Below are 14,954 nucleotides of genomic sequence, written 5' to 3'. Positions count from 1 at the left end.
TCAGTTTCATTAGTCAAAAGCTCTATCAGCAAGAAGAAAAACGTTTCGGTTCCGAGCGCAAAATGCCGCAGTTGGCAAAACGTTTTTAAAGCTCCGGGGTGCGACTCTGCGTTACGGTGCAACGCTTCGAGTTGCGGACGAGCTAACAGCTACGGGTGCGGGCAGTGTTTTAATGAATGATCTCTTGAAATGGGTTCGAGGTGAATTGAGCTGGGAGGTGAATAATAAGTACGTCCAGTGGAATAAACTTGTCAGATTTATACCTTTATTGTGGGATTAACGGCAATACCGGGAAAACAATAAATCCCCGAAAGCGATGCTTTGCGTGTATAAAGTTACGTCGGTCGCTTTTTGCATAAGACAAAATCAAACGAATGCCCATCACTCTTTGTTTACTTCGCGGCTAGTTTCTACTATCACTCTAATGGATACGTCTTCATACAATCGTGTTGAAAGTAAAACCGTACTTTGTGAAGGCCGCCTTGGTAAACAAGGCATAGTTTTAAAGCCATGACATTAGCCTGAAGTAGTCTGTTTTTATGAAGGGTAGTTTTAAGAGATGAACGCAAAATATCACAGATTACCCAGCTTTCATTGAGATTAAAGCGAATCACGTTTGCGCGGCCTGAGAGCAAGGATAAGGATTATAAGTACATTACGTCTAAGTCCACACGCTCATCTGCTAGTAATGAAAGCTTGTCAAAAGTTGTACTAAGTGTAAATATACATTAAGTAAATCACATTCTTCAGGCTTTTGAAACTGCTCAACAAAAGCTCATTTATTCCAATAATGCAGTAAACATTTTTTTATGCCCAAAATTTCTCACAAAGTAACATGAAGCCACAAAAGAACCTCAGTATGACGACTGCTGCAGCTAAACCTAATCTAAACTTCTCAATCGAAAATATTCTCAAGGAAGAAAAACCTGCGAAGGTTTTACTTTCTTCCGAACGTGTTCCCAGCAAGGAAACTGAAGGAGTTCAAGAAGGAACACCTTTGCCTGTAGAGAGAACGGTAGCCAGCGATCTTCCGTGGTTGGCGTACACGCGGTATTCTCCCCCAAAAATTCCAAGTAAGTTTTGAGAGCTCTGAATTCTCAATGGTAAGCACTTCTTTGTAAATTAAGACAGTTATATTACGGGAAGTGCCAATAACTACTGAAGAATTGTCTCATGTAAATTTAATAAGGGAAAGAAGATTTACAAAATATCATTAAGAAAGTAAAATACTAAGCTAAGTAGGGAACCCAATATGTGTGTATGGGCCTTACTGCAGCAGCCTCAGTATTCTTGTCGAGACATTCTTTAAGGCACGAGGGGCAAAGTGACTTAAAGACCGATGTTCTGTCATAGCTACGACAGTACGAGAAACTTAACTCACAATAGAACAAACGCTGCACAGACACAAAGTGGAAGGTAAAAAAAATTGAGAGATACGGAAAAAGCTTGGAAGTTAAGAAAATGTTTGCAATTTTGTTGCAGGGTCAAAAAATCGTAAGACTGTCAACAGACGAAAGGTAAGTGGTAGCCCAAGAGTTCCATTTTCAACAGAACAGCTCCTGCAGTTGGAGAAAAGCTACGAGGACACCCACTACGTTACCGCAGCTAAAGTATCACAGCTTTCTGCAATGCTGAAGCTTCCAGGAAACCGCATTAAGATTTGGTTTCAGAACCGCCGCGCAAGGGAAAAAAAGAAGTCCAAGAAGATGACCTGTGATGATGGTGGCCATCAAACGCTAAGTGACATATGTGTTGAGACAAAAGTCCGTGAAGAGCCTCACGAGGAAATCAACCAAAACATCTGCCCATCGCGTTTTACTTGTCCAAGTTATGAGAGAATACATCCCAGTTTCTCACCGAGGCGTGCACACGAGTTACAATGTAGCACTTGTTTAAACATAAATGGATGGCAGAGTATATCAAACTTGCCACAAACCCATCTATCAAGTTGCTTTGACTGTGGTCTGTACAAAGGATTTAGGTATCACGCGTAATTTATTTTGTGTTATCTCGCCGATAATCCATCTGTACGTGTACGATCGTTAGAAAACATAATACTGGACGCAACTGACAGTTACTAAAGTATGATAGTATGGTTTAATTAATTTCTGTCTCCACTTCTGTCTATGTCCAGTTTCAAAACGGACAATTCATTCTTATATAACCATAATAGAGTCTTCCGCGTTCAGGAAGACAAACCGTTAACAGTATCGTATTGAACGTATCAGTTAAGAAACAAAACAGCCGAAAAGTGAAATACGCTGGTTTATGATTTTTAAAAAAGGGCCATACAGAGCATAAATAGCACAAAACCGTTGCAAGTTTTCCATTTGTCACGCGTGCGCAGTGACGAGGCCACATCATGGTCAGGAAGGAATATTTCTTGCAGCTTCGTTTTCCACCGCGGTGAACTCCCCTCGCGAAGCCCGGCATTTAATTATTCGACCTCAAAGATCGTGCCTTCAAAGGGAAAAAAACAAAACAAAACAAAACAAAAAACAAGAACAACAGTCCAATCCTACACAGCTGCTCCGACCTCCAGCAGTTAATTCTGTCTGCAAACTTAATCACTTTATTCCCAAACTTAAATGCAAAGTTAATGAAAAGCTTAAGTCTGTTCTTCTGTGGTTGCAGCGACCCTGATTTAGTTTGCATTTTGGGACGTGGCTATTCGTGTGTTCAATACCGCCGTCGACTCTATTCATACGAGTATAGATGCAAGGAGTGACAGCTTGTCTGTTAACCACTGAGAAGATTAAATTATTACACGCGCAGTTATTACCAACCAGATAATGAACGGTAAACAAATATCACCAACGCGAAATTTTTAGAATACATTACGAGATCACTGACAATGTTATAAGCTAATACGAGTCTAGAAGAGAGTATTGAAGCACCGGAAATGTTTGATTGCTCATTTTATTGGAATAAGTATGTTGTGTGTGTATGTAGTATGTTTGCGATGATCATCGGTTTATCCTTCTCAGATAACTTCAAGATTCATTGTTGTGCAAATGCCGCTTCTGTAAGAAATGTTTCAGAACCAAGACCCAAACAGTCTCAGCAGAAGAGGCTCTTCTTTAAACACCGTGAGCGATGTCGAAAGACCTCTCATCTTTAATAGCGTCCTGTGCATTCAGTTGCATATAGTATGTATTCCAATACACACCCATACAATGGTGCTCTCACGCATCAAAAAAGTGGATTTATCCAAGCTATCTAAGAAAGCCAGACATATGGCGCTCTCTTAATCCGCTCTCAATCACTTGAATAAGAGACAACCTTAAGGAGGTATATCTCATAAAAGATGACTATAGTATTCAAATTATTGGTTCCAGATTCAATGTTTACTTTGAGGGCGTGGAATTTACGCGACCGAAATAGTTTTACTTACTCAATCTTTGTACAAGGCTTATACTGACTACACAGGAGCCGCACTGCTGAATATACCATGCACTGCACTGGATTAACCTCGGGAAACATGGCTGCATTCACCCACGTACCTGCAGCTATACATCTGCACTGAAAATTTTCTTTATGTGCAGACTCATAGTTTGAAAGATGAATTGTTATTCTTTAGCAGAAAACCATAAAGTGTTATTCACGAAACCTTTACAATTGTTTTAGTAATAAATTCTATAGGCTACTAATAATCGTCTGTGAGTATCAATAAATCTCTTTCCATGACAGCTCCGCAAATTAAAAAAAAAATGCTGTTTGCTCGATGTTTGCACTTCTGCTCATGCGTGAAGCTGGTTAAGGAACATTCCTTTTGCAGCATGTTTTAACCATCAGTCTTCAGATAGGCCTTAAATTCTAGTCTGCTAATTCCATTATATTTACAGGATCATTGTCGGTATGCAGTCTATTATTTATTTGTTGTCACTTTTCTATACTTCTATTTGACTCTGGAAAGTCACAGTTGAACGTTTCAAATAACTTTCTTCGATGCTCACTGTTTTATCAAGTAAAGCTTTACTCTTTACTCGAACGTTTTATTACGTATCTTGTGTTGCACACCACATGCAGATGGGTTTTATTCACTTTACAAGCCCTTACTTCTCAAGGTTTCAAACTTCTTTTATAATAACACAAGAATCAACAAAGGAGTATTGTTCAATCAGCAAATGCATGGGGTCACTGTTTCATTTGATTTTCCCATCTAAATAAAGAAAGCCTAGCTGAAAGACGTCTGTAACAGTATTGAACTTTAAGGGACCCTCTCAGAGACCTTCTCAATGAATCCTTTGTTCATTATCTTATATATCTGAATGGATTCTGGGTTGTCAGTGAATCTTATCTGCCGCCTTGTTATCTCATATCAAGCTATCTTTTCTTAATTTTATTTAATTCATCTTATGTGAATGAATTTTATCTTATCTTGTATCGTGACTTATATTAACTCAATAATAAAAGAGAACAGGTACATGAAGTATCTGAAGTAAAGACAATAGCTGGAAAATGTTACTGTGTATTAGGGACTTTTAAGCACAGACACGCATGCTAAACCTATCATGCTTCGTGTTCAAATACTGCTGACACTCGGTCATAAAGGTTCCTCTGCACATGAGCCTTGGTGGATTTGGGACTGCCTCTCTTCTTTTCACACTCTTGTGTCGGCTGGAGGAGGACTGCAGAGGCCTAACTTCAGGCTCTAAACCTTAACTGAGAGAAAGCCTCGCGGCTTGCAAATGACCGATAGGAATGGAGAGCTTGTTGACGCCCTTAGCGCCACTTGGCGTCTAAACGACTGATGATGATACGAATACTTCCGTAACCAGGAATAACGTCAGTTTCCCTGGATTCAGTCGATGGTAGTCCATTATAGGTTATCACCAACATTTTCCGCAGGTTTTCTCCAACAACTCACCATGACCCATTTATAAACCAAGCAGAAGGGAGGCACTATAAGAGTAAGTGTCTTGCCCAAGAATATATCACAACATTCCCGGCCAGGGTTCGAACACAGAGCCCTCGATTCAGAGACGAACCCACTGACCACTTCACCTTCTAAGATATATCGGAGGTTGTGACAGGACAAAGTTTCTGGAATTACCTTAAATCAGAATATCCAAGTTCGTCCATCCTCTCTCAAAATAGCTGAGTATCCATAACGTTCGAGTTCCAGTTTCTTTACGTTTGTCATAATCAGTGTTAAGAAGACACGTGAAAGTGATTTAATTGAACGTAAATGGCTGCCCTGACAACTATAAATTATTATTCTCTGGTATGTATCTTAATTAAGAAAACGAAAACCAAAAAGGTTTAAATTATATCTACGACAATGTAACAACGTTTAAGTTTAACTTTGTGGTGGCCCTGACTTTTCGGCGCTAGCTGCTTGAGTTTTCTTTTCGCGCGCTCTCCTGTTCTGGAACCAAATCTTCACTCGGTGCTCAGTGACTCCCAGCGTGGATGATAAGTCACGCACCTCTGAGCCCGACAGGTACTGGGTCTGAATAAATTTGGCTTCCAGTGCAGCCAACTGTGAACTAGAAAAGGGTATTCTTGGATTTCTGTCTAATTTATGTCGTCGAGAACCTTTCCGAGGTTTGGATCCTGCAGACATGAAAAGCGATATATCAGCTTCATTTTCAAAACGAAAAAAGGATAGATACAATTAAAAGACCACTCATATGTATCGTTTATCTCGAGGAGGCCACGTCGGAAAATTTGAATTAAACCCCGCAAGGAGGCCAATCTAGGCGCGGGTAGAGCAAGACGTCGAGTATCCCCGAACTTTTCATATGGGAGTCCCTCCGGGAATTTATCGGGTAATCACGTGGGTACCTGGAAGAACACGAGAAGATCGACATGGAACCAAAGGCAAGTTGCTTTTAAGAGTTCTGTGGGTTTTGCTAACTTTTTAGCCTTTTGTTGTACTTAGTAATAAACCAGATATACATGGTCTGCTGCTTTACTGACGAAATCTACCTTTAGTCCATGATGTGGGAATGGAATAGCCGATGACTCTAGCCAAATAACTCGCACTCTTAAACAATAATAGCATTGCTCAAACAGTAACAAAAAATAACACATTGTAACACACAATAAGTAGAAACACCGTTCAGTGTTTTCTGTTGTGGTAAAAAGGACGAAAGCCAGTTTTCTTGATCCTCTCCTGTCCAGATGTAAGGCTTTATTAGAAAAAGAATCGTAGCTTGAACATAAACTAGATGGACTGTATCTTAGCAACTGCAGTTTCAAACAGTTTAATGCACCCTACTGCAAATCAAAGAAAACAACCTTCCATAAAAACGTTTTTTTCTTTATGTCAGATACAACAATCAGTTTAAATTTCTTCTTTTCCTAACGTGTACCAATAATCAAATCATCGCATGATGAACCACCTGAAACACGTGCTGTTACTCTCTGCAGCAAAAAGAGACTGTAACAAAACAAACGTTCTTATCTCATTGTTTTAGATGTAAAGGGAAGGGTAGACAGATGGAGCTATAACAATGTTGATTTGTCCAATACAGATCAAACGGCGGGCTGAAATACACAATTGACACCAGATTGACATGTTCTTTGTAAGAACAGTATAGAAATCAAGACGGTCGTAACTTAAAACGTAAACTGTTTGGTCTTAGGTGCAGTTCAAATGACATTTTCTTGGTCTGTCAAATACTTGAATTCGACGGAACATTCAGCACTTATTCAACGAAATAATTTTCAATGAAAACTACTGCTTTGAAACAACCAGGCGATAATAAAAAGTAACAATAGAGATTAAAGACTTAAAGTAGTTTGAAAAGGGTATTGTTTGGAGATAGGAAATCATTAACTTATTCTAAGAGTGCACAGAAAAAAAAATAACTTAATCATTTTAAAGACAAAAAGCCACTTCACTGAAAAAAAAATGACTTCAATAGATTTTAGGTGAACATGATTTTATATTCCTTGCAAATCCACAAATGAAAGCTAATAGAAACGGGTTTATAATGTGGGGCAAATTCAAACTTAAACTATCCCTTTAAGATAGAATTGTGCTAGCTATAATCGTGTGTTTGAATCTGGGTTATTACATGTAAAATATAAGCCGATTTTTATGTTGTTTCATTTATTTACGAAGAGATAAGAGCCCCGTTTTTCAAACGGAATTCGATTCCTTTGAGATTATTTCGTTTGACAGAAGACGGAGAAAGCTAGATCATACACTGGGCATTACGCTCCATGCAATGATAAAGGATAGGATAACCAAAACGATGAAAATTTTCCCTTGAACAGCACAAAGGGCACTCTTTTTCTAAAGGAAGCATTTTGACAGCCGGGTATCATGACTGAATGATTCAACTGTTCTGGTAGAATAACGAACGTCCTCTGAAAAACTGTAAAAGATCTGAACAACACAGAGGGTACAAAAACCTTAATCTGCTCATGCGAACTATGAACCGCAAGGTTAAAAATGTTTACAATTTTTACAAGTTCCCTGCTGTTTTTCGCTCTAAAATTTCTGTCTATTTGCGGTTTTTGGTGCAGACTTCGGACAGAGTCCATTGAGAACCCGAAAAGAGCTTTACCAAAGCACCAAGAATAACTGACAAAAGCAGTGGAAAAAATGGCTATACCTTCCTCAGTCTTACTTGAAAATCCCACGTAACAAAGATGCCGTTTGGAAAGGTTGAAACAACTACACGTGATTACGGGTCATTGTTCGGGAAGATTATCAGAAGTTAGAGAAACGCGACCAGTTTTGGTATCCACGTGTCTCATACAACCCAGTTTGCAACAGAGAGGAACTCAAAATTACTTCCAAAAGCTGCAGACATGTTAAGGACAAGGATATTTTCCTAGATTCATCTTAACAGAAATTTATTACTAAATAGCAACAACAATCATAAAATCTTTCCAACACGGTGATGCCATGCAGAGACGACGAATACATCGGTGGAAGGCAAATGCAAACAACAAAAGGCATACAGCTAGACTAAAACTTAAAAAAACAAGATAATCTATACACGAGAAGGAAAACTCTTTTACTTACTTGGAATTTTTGGAGGGCAATACCGTGTGTAGGCGAGCCAGGGAAGACGTGTAAAGAGAGTCTCTACAGATGCCTTTTTAGACTTCTCTTTTCTGAAAGTTTCATATTTCTGGGCGTGTACTTTCCTTTGCTGGTTTCGTGGACCAAATGTGCCTTCACTTAAGATATTTTCTATCGAGAACGACAAGTAGGGTTTGGACGATGTGGGCAGTTGATAAGCGTTGGCATCAGCAGAATCTCTGATCCTATCCGCCATGTCCTTCACCGTTGTTTTACGGGTAATCCCTTTCAGCTGGCAAAGTTGTGTTCCCGGCTGGTCCAAGAGAAGCTCTAGCCAATTCTTTAGTGACAAAGCTGTATAGAGTTTCGGGCTGTTTACCGATGCATTCTTCAGAGCTGGTTTTAATTCAGATTCTATTATGGAGATGTTGATCGCATCGATGACGTGCCCTGTCAAGTTTATACGTGCTCGTGACAAATCCCTCATCTTAGCGAATAGTTCACTTGTCAACCGTTTGTGAATATCATTTTAATCCGGGATTACAGTAATCAAAGCTGTTATAGTCTGTTTTAAAATTCATCGAAAACAATCTCGATCACATCCGCAAAGCAAGTTTGTACGATTCACCGAGTTATTTCCCTTCCCGAAATCAAATTATACCGCTCCAACCTTCACGGACATCATTTGATTTAGTTCTAGCTTGTTTGCCAATGGCGCGTCGGTATCAAATCATATGATTTATTAACCGAGATAAGAGTATTTTGTATAGCACTCGAGCCTGTCAATAACTTAATTATCACCCCAAGAATATGAACGCAACTCATTGCAAATGTCGTCTTATTTTCACTTTCAAAAGAAAAATATCTTTGTTTAGGGATTAACCTGAGTGAATGAGGAAGAAAAAAAAAGTCCTGTTTCAGAGGGAAGTAACTAGATGGAAACCAAAAGGGGAAGTTCTTCTCCAGAATACTTAAATGAAATGCGACCGATTCATAGGTTCTAAACGGAAATTACAAATATCCGAATACCCTCTCAAAAGGGAATTGCAGTTAAAAACAATGTCTTTCAGAAACCACCAATGACCCTCCAACGCAATCGATTAAAGCGCAGTTCTTAAGCTTTAATTGAAAACAACAACTTCGAGATAATTAATTACTGTAATGACGGCGGAAAATGCTCTGCGAAAGCTTATTACTAAGGTAGGAAATTCGATTTTAGCTGTAAAAAGATAATAAATTCATTCCTTGGAGATGTGGTCAAACAAATCAAAATACGAACAGTAGCCTGCTCGAGCTAAATAAACAATGAGCGAAGTCTTAGATTTGAATTGTGTGCCTTGCGAAGGGACGAATAATTAATTGGCTTGGAGTGACAACAAAGTTAAAGAGCCACGTTGCCCGTGTGAACATTTTCGCCTAGTCTCCTGACAACAGCTTCAGTTCTTCTGGTATCCTTACACATGAAACTTTCAGAGCTATCTAATTTGTTTGGGCCTTCGTTTGTGTGGAAACAAAAATAAAAAGCCATGTGTTGGATTGACATTACTAAGAATTGTAACCACTGTTCAAACTCCTTAGTAACAAAACCTACGATTTAAGGGAAATCAATGGGGCCCTTCAAGTAATATTAACACAAAGAGACCTATCAGATGTTAGGGGAGAAATGTAATTTTTCTTCTAGGTGTATTGCATTCAATGGAGGGAAAATACAGACTAGAGACTGCTTCCACTAACAGTGTATCGACAGTTTCTGGCATCGACAAACAAAGCAACTGAGAATAATTGACGGCATTTGCTTTCTAGGGCCTACTGCAATTAATTTAATTAGTAGGGATTTTAATTTCCTTCAGTCAATATCGTGATGATCTGTGTTCAAGGTCTAGATATCAACACTTTCGAAAAATTAAGATCGAAAATACAGCTTATAAGCTGAGTAATCACAAAAGCTATTGAGCAGCATCTTAGTGTGCTACTATTAGTCAACCAATATTTTCCTAATGATGGTTTTGGCGAACTCTTGATTTTTAGTACTTAGGGTTTGCAATGAATAGGTTACACCCAGATGTTCATCAAATGAAACAGAAAATTGTCCATAAAATGATGATTTGCCAAGACGTTCAGGAAGGTCTTTTTAGTCATTTCAAGGCGAAATATTCTGTGTATTTGACACAATTGGCAGCTCACTATGATTAGTGTAAGCCGCAAGCTTCACAATAAAAAGTAATCCCGCGCAAATTTGTGTTGTACAACTGTTGCGTTTGTATTGGTACTTGAGTGAATAAACAGGTTATTTCCGGTTTCTGTCTGGAAATACTTAAAGTGAGAACGTGCTTTGACGGACAAATTCCTTCATCTCTGCTGACTCCAAATGAGCAACGAATACGTAAAAGGTGAATCGTTAATCTGGATAATCCTAAACTGCGTCATGCGAATTTTTCAGAGTACATTAAGGCAAACCTTTGGTGCAAAGTTCACAATCTTCCCCTGTAGCCCATCGCCAAATCTTCTCCAAACAGAAACAAAACTTGATGAAATGAACGTCTTAGCGTTGATTAGCTTTCGCGACGGATTCCGTAATGCTATTTACCGCAGAACCGACCGCATTAAGAAATGGAAACTACAAATTGAATAGCAAATAGTACCAAGTTTATGAAGGATGGCTTATTGTTGGGTGGTTAGCGGTGTGCGGTCAGTAAAAGGAATATGCATTAGGTCGCCGGTGCCAAAGTTATGAAAACTACGAGCAAGATTCCCTGTTCACACATTGATCAGCACCTGAGCTATAAAGCGATTATTGAATGTTTTCCGGAATCAGTTATTAGGTAATTTAAGCGATTAAAGCCGCCCTTTTGTATGCTTTCCAGATAAGCAAAATATTTATTACTACGGCGAAAAAGGCAACTGTGTAGTAACAAGTTTCCCGGCAAAGTTTTGAACCGCATCGCTTTCAGTTGCTTTGGTGGTGACAGTGAAGAAACAGAGCTGGTGCCACATGTTAGCCGAGTTAGGTTTCTAAAGTGAATCGTCGTCCAGTCGAAGGAATCCGTAGAACGTTATATTCGGAAAGAAAAGCTCCACACCGGTAATCACAAACTCGTAGGTAACAATGATGGTTAAATTTGAGAGAAAAAGATGTGGGTAGAAGGTTTTATCAAAGATAACATAGTCTAAAGAGTTATACCGCGAGAGTGGAAAGTCACTGCTAATAAGGATTCATCAACACATTTTATGAAATTCATAACAGTTTGTAATTGGCTTTTGACCATAATGCTAACCAAGCAAAATTCTCGATTATTCGTCCTATTAGAATTCAGAACAACGTTAATTAAGAAAAGGACCTTAATGCATGTTAAGGGGTGTATGATAAAACAGACAGAAATTTAAACGGAAAGGTTTCCTAAGCATAAACGACAAAGTAGTTTTTACTTCGGTATGTAAACGACATTTAATTTAAGAATTCAAAACTACGCTTAGTCTATCAAGGCATTTTATAAGAGCAAAATTCTGGAGTATTTGTCCTATTAGAATTCAATACAACGTTAATTAAGAAAAGAACCTTGAAGCATGTTAAAGGGTATATGATAAAACAGAAAGAGAGTGAAATGCACAGGTTTTTCTAAGCATAAATGACAGAAAGTAGTTTTTACTTTGGTATGTAAAAAATATTTAATCTAATATTTCGAAACTACGCTTGATCAAGGCATTTCTTAATAGTGTGGCGAAAGAAACAAAAACGTCAAAGAAGTACCGCACAGCACTTGAACAAACAGTCTTATCCCTTCCATTAGAACTGTAATTATTGCCATTTATCAAAAGTTTATCACAGCAATAATACATCATTAGTAGTGGCTAACTGCCAAATTGAAATTCTTCGTTATCTTGTCGTGTGATAAATGGCTCTGCAAGTAATCTATTGCCCTCAAACGCCGACGGTATTTCCCTTCACGTGACGGAGCCTGCCTTTGTTAACGCTCGTTATACTATGTGCAGGTTCTTTAGGTGGAGACCAAGCAATAATGAAAAAGCACTTATGCTATTTTCTATTGTTCTCTCCTCACGGACTGAGTGCCCTATCGACATCAAGATTACCATAACAAAAGATATTTTAAACTAAAATGCATCTTCTGTGTAGCAAGTACACTTTTTTGTACTAAACTGATTACTTTACTTTGCCTTAAGTATGAATCAAACACACAACTTCAGTCAAGGTAGAAAGCGTGGATTACTGACAAATTTATTTCAGGCAACAACGTGAAAAAGAAACACTTTACACACAGAATCTAAGCATTAATGAGGCGCTAGCTTTTGAAGGAATGGATGAAACCCAAGTGTGTGACCATTCAAGCAAGAGCTGACGCTCGATACTCTCATCTGGCGGTGTTTATTATTCAATGTTGTGCTAAACAAAATTTGAAATTTTTTACACTTTTGAACTTGGCCATTCTCGAATGTACAGTGTCAAGTTCTTGAATGGTATGGTGCAGTGGGAGGTTTAAGTCAGTGAAAAGATCCTAAGCTGCAGTTGACCCCCTGCATTTACTAAATGAATGAGGATTTGAGCTGTCAGCTACCTTTCACTCAAGACATACTCATGCGAACATATGGCATCACAAAAAAATTAAAAATATACGGCGGACGTCAAACGGACCTAAAGCCTAAACCATTCACCCCTTGGATTGGAAGTTTACTTTAGGTTTATGCAGACAAAGCAAGCTTTTTTCACGTCATAATTTAACATGATTGTTTTGACAGTACCGGCAGACAGACAGAAACGCCTATTTTTCTTTTAGTAAGGAGACACACGGTGTTACCTCCTCGGAGTAAAGCAACGACAATAACAAAAGAACATGCAAAGTTTAACAATGCAATTTACAGACCACACACATGAAGCCGTCTGTCAATTTTGTAGTTTTCTTAAGTTAACAGTGTCAATGATTCAGGTATTGGCGCCGAGACATCATAGCTGAATCGGCGCATTCTCTTAACTAGCGATTTCCAAACATCTTTTCGATAATCACATTTGCTGCAACAGCCACAAAAATTAAAATACAATCAACCAGTAGGGTGGTGCTCTGACAAAGTAATGAACCACTGTACATGTATAAAAACTCAAGTTAAAACCGATTCATATTATAACTTAAAAAGGATCCCGTTTCTTCTCTTTCAACCACAATATAATCCTGTTGAAATAGACATAATAAACTATAGGTTGGATTAACAACTGATGTTTCAATGTTTGTCAGTTATGATTCTGCTTTGATAAAAAAAAAAACCTCAAAACATTGAAGGCTTGTGTTGACTTGGACCAAAAAGTTACTCAGAATTCCAATGTTCCACAGCCGTAACCGTCAACGTCAACAAATGTACTGAACATTTTGTAGGGCGAATAGTTGCCTAAACCACAAAAGTTCATGGACAAATTTGTTCTCAGAGAGAAAGGAACACAGCAAGTTGTAGCGTGCTTAAATCCAACCTGTTGCTGCAAATGCGGGTAGTCCTTTGTTGCAGTGCCCATGGAATTTTCTTCCTGACTCCGTTTCTCCCTTGCGCGTCGATTTTGGAACCATATCTTGATTCGTTGATGTGGTAAATTTAAGCTGCTTGCAAGTTCAGTAACCTGTGAACCAGAAAGATAGTGGTTTTCTGTGTATTTTTGCTCCAAGGTCACCAGCTGTGAAGTGGAGAAGGGTACTCGAGGGCTTCCACTTGAGCGCCGTTTGCAGTTCTTTAGCTTTCTTCTCGACCCTAAACAAAATGAGCTCGTAGTTGTTTTGTTGCGGATTTTGTAAAAACACTGAGTGTTTATTTTAAAACTTATACCAGATAACATATTTCTAGTGGATAAGTGAAATTACACACTTTAAAACGAACATCAACTGATGCAAGCCTTAGAGTATTCTTCACAGCTAATTATCTGATAGATGTTTTTGTTTAACCCGGAAAAAGTGGCGGCTTCACTTGAGTGCGATTTTTTAAATTTACCTTCCTTGTTTTGCCAACTCTCTACAATTCCAAAGATATTTTAAAACCAGACTTAAGGCTAGTTGGGTCGACTTTTCACCGTACATCAAAATATAAGCCACATTCACTGCTTTGTTTTTCAAATGGACTGTGTTAATTAGGTTTAAAGATTGTAGCATTTGAAATAAGGTAGTCATTGCCGAGGGCGAAAGTCAAACGGCAATCGCACAAATCACAAACACATTTAAAAGGTTCATGAAAAACATTGTCAAACCCCAAGCATGACACAGCTGCAGCCCCTCCTTGTCAGCTTTAAATGAACAAAAGAACAACATACTCACTTGGAAGTTTAGGCGGTGAATAACGAGTGTAGGCCAACCAAGGTAGATGGCGAATCTTCGTCAAGTCCATATTGTCCTCTGTAGGTGGCCGCTTAGGCTGCTCTTCGTTTTCTCGTCTCGTACGCGCCTCCTTTTCTGGAAGCGCCTGCGTTGGATGTAGCGCGGTTTTATCTTCGTCTCTTCTTCCCAAAATACTATCAATTGAAAATGCAAGGTAGGGCTTAAGAGGACTAGGACGCCTTTGATGCTTGATACTCTGGGTCCGGTCACTGCCTTGTTTAGCCATGGCTTGATTTTACGGTATGGTTGTTATTACGAGTGTTTATCATGTGGCATAGTTCTCGGTAAATTGATTTGAGATCAGAGAATTTTACTTAGTTCAAGTGTATTTACACATAATACATATTCTTGTCAGCTTTTATTAGCAACAGATGAGTACACGGATTACATAAGCTGATTCTAATTCGCTCTGATGGCTAGAAAACAAAGCCTCAAAGGCATTGCATGGCTCAGTAGATCTGGTCGCAGTTAGAAGCTGTTATTAATTTCCCTGAACCATTTGTCCCTCGGAGTAGTAACAGTTTTGCGGCATGAAAGAGTGTTGCTTTCGCATCTGTGTTTGATTAGTCGGCCCTCTTTCAGATAAGGCTCAATTTTCCTTTTAA

At 38.7% G+C, this 14,954-nt stretch overlaps 3 protein-coding genes across 3 annotated transcripts; 1 reads left to right on the top strand and 2 right to left on the bottom strand.

Moving 5' to 3' along the window:
* The first annotated feature begins 13 nt into the window (after positions 1 to 13).
* On the top strand, positions 14 to 4,112 carry LOC145469616 (uncharacterized). Its single transcript, XM_081453372.1, has 2 exons — positions 14 to 1,073; positions 1,483 to 4,112. Exons 1-2 carry the CDS (start codon positions 836 to 838, stop codon positions 1,992 to 1,994), a joined length of 750 nt encoding a protein of 249 aa, XP_081309498.1. The 5' UTR covers positions 14 to 835; the 3' UTR covers positions 1,995 to 4,112.
* A 49-nt stretch (positions 4,113 to 4,161) lies between these two features.
* LOC145469887 (uncharacterized) lies at positions 4,162 to 9,896 on the bottom strand. The gene is made up of 2 exons (XM_081453696.1): positions 7,988 to 9,896; positions 4,162 to 5,559 (listed from the first exon to the last, which is right to left on the bottom strand). The coding sequence occupies exons 1-2, from the start codon at positions 8,472 to 8,474 to the stop codon at positions 5,303 to 5,305; spliced, it is 744 nt and encodes a 247-aa protein (XP_081309822.1). The 5' UTR covers positions 8,475 to 9,896; the 3' UTR covers positions 4,162 to 5,302.
* Positions 9,897 to 10,121: 225 nt separating this feature from the next.
* Positions 10,122 to 14,575, bottom strand: LOC145470623 (homeobox protein MSX-1-like). Its single transcript, XM_081454428.1, has 2 exons — positions 14,290 to 14,575; positions 10,122 to 13,732 (listed from the first exon to the last, which is right to left on the bottom strand). Exons 1-2 carry the CDS (start codon positions 14,573 to 14,575, stop codon positions 13,305 to 13,307), a joined length of 714 nt encoding a protein of 237 aa, XP_081310554.1. The 3' UTR covers positions 10,122 to 13,304.
* Between the last annotated feature and the right edge of the window lie 379 nt (positions 14,576 to 14,954).

Source organism: Orbicella franksi, chromosome 15, assembly GCF_964199315.1.
Source record: "Orbicella franksi chromosome 15, jaOrbFran1.1, whole genome shotgun sequence".
Lineage (NCBI taxonomy): Eukaryota > Metazoa > Cnidaria > Anthozoa > Scleractinia > Merulinidae > Orbicella > Orbicella franksi.
Note: the sequence above shows the minus strand (reverse complement) of the source record. Positions and strands in the feature narration are given on the sequence as shown.

Coding starts and splice junctions, on each gene's coding strand:
- LOC145469616 (XM_081453372.1), top strand. CDS start 836: ATGAAGCCACAAAAGAACCTCAGTATGACGACTGCTGCAGCTAAACCT. Junction 1,074..1,482: donor TTCTCCCCCAAAAATTCCAA/GTAAGTTTTGAG, acceptor ATTTTGTTGCAG/GGTCAAAAAATCGTAAGACT.
- LOC145469887 (XM_081453696.1), bottom strand. CDS start 8,474: ATGAGGGATTTGTCACGAGCACGTATAAACTTGACAGGGCACGTCATC. Junction 5,560..7,987: donor TTGCCCTCCAAAAATTCCAA/GTAAGTAAAAGA, acceptor TCATGTCTGCAG/GATCCAAACCTCGGAAAGGT.
- LOC145470623 (XM_081454428.1), bottom strand. CDS start 14,575: ATGGCTAAACAAGGCAGTGACCGGACCCAGAGTATCAAGCATCAAAGG. Junction 13,733..14,289: donor TTCACCGCCTAAACTTCCAA/GTGAGTATGTTG, acceptor CATTTTGTTTAG/GGTCGAGAAGAAAGCTAAAG.